Source organism: Hippocampus comes, unplaced genomic scaffold (genome assembly GCF_001891065.2).
Source record: "Hippocampus comes isolate QL1 unplaced genomic scaffold, H_comes_QL1_v1.1 scaffold10, whole genome shotgun sequence".
In the NCBI taxonomy this organism is placed as follows: Eukaryota; Metazoa; Chordata; class Actinopteri; order Syngnathiformes; family Syngnathidae; genus Hippocampus; species Hippocampus comes.
This window is the reverse complement of record NW_017805001.1, coordinates 351,739-352,735: the sequence shown is the minus strand read 5'-3', so window position 1 is coordinate 352,735 and position 997 is coordinate 351,739. Positions and strand designations below refer to the sequence as shown.

The following is a 997-nucleotide window of genomic DNA, read 5'->3' as shown; positions in this document are numbered from 1 at the left end:
GCGTGTGTGTTTGTGTGTGTGTGTGTGTGTGTGTGTGTGTTGTAGAGCACAAGCACTTGCTAGAACACGCACAGCTGGAGCTGAAGAAAAGCAAGCGAAAAGACTACTACAAGGTGCTCGGCGTGGACAAGAACTCCACAGAAGAGGAGATCAAGAAGGCGTATCGCAAACGGGCGCTTTTACATCACCCAGGTGCGTCACCCAAATTATATTCACCCCCCACTTTTTTTTTTTTTTTTTTTTAATTCCTCCTCGGCATGATCTCCACTCCCTTTTCAGATCGCCACAGCAGCGCTAGCGCGGAGGTGCAAAAGGAAGAGGAGAGGAAGTTCAAGGAGGTGGGCGAGGCCTTCAGCGTATTGTCGGACCCCAAGAAGAAGTTGCGCTACGACAGTGGACAGGACCTGGAGGACGAGGGCATGAACATGGGCGGTAAGCGCGTGCGGCCTTGGGGGGGAGGCTTCCTTCATGGCACGCTATCGCAGCCATTTTGTGGAAACTCATGTCTTGTTGTCTCACGGCAGATTTTGACGCCAACAACATTTTCAAGGCGTTCTTTGGCGGTCCGGGAGGTTTTAGTTTTGAAGGTAAGAGAATCTGATGATGTAAAACACCCCGCCTATATCACAGTATTTGTCGAGCCGCTGTTTTAGTCCATGCTCTCTTAAGTTTTATACAAATTTGACTTTAATTGTGTCCGTCACACAATTGACTTTATTGCCTTTCAGCTTCCGGGCCAGGGAATTTCTTCTTCCAGTTCGGTTAAGTGGTCTGCTCTCCCGCTAGTCCGGCACTACGTCAGGACTTGTTGACGCACGCCACCCCTCTCCCCACTGACCCGCCGTCTGTATCCTTGAGCAGATACGGATCCTTGTCATCTCCGCCATCGACTCAATGCAACCACACGTACAGACACGCACCAACCAAACACAAACTTGCCGTACATGGAAGACCTTTGAAGTGAACGTCGTGCAGCTACTCTTTTTTTTTTTTTTTT

At 49.6% G+C, this 997-nt stretch overlaps 1 protein-coding gene across 1 annotated transcript in view; it reads left to right on the top strand.

Annotated features, from left to right (window-relative positions):
• Window positions 1-997, top strand: part of LOC109531559 (DnaJ (Hsp40) homolog, subfamily C, member 7) — a 5,820-nt gene extending 4,823 nt beyond the window's left edge. The window contains exons 9-12 of the mRNA XM_019895905.1: window positions 30-192; window positions 280-432; window positions 525-587; window positions 729-997. Coding sequence (XP_019751464.1) covers window positions 30-192; window positions 280-432; window positions 525-587; window positions 729-766 — 417 coding nt within the window. The 3' untranslated portion in view covers window positions 767-997. The remainder of the gene's footprint in view (window positions 1-29; window positions 193-279; window positions 433-524; window positions 588-728) is intronic.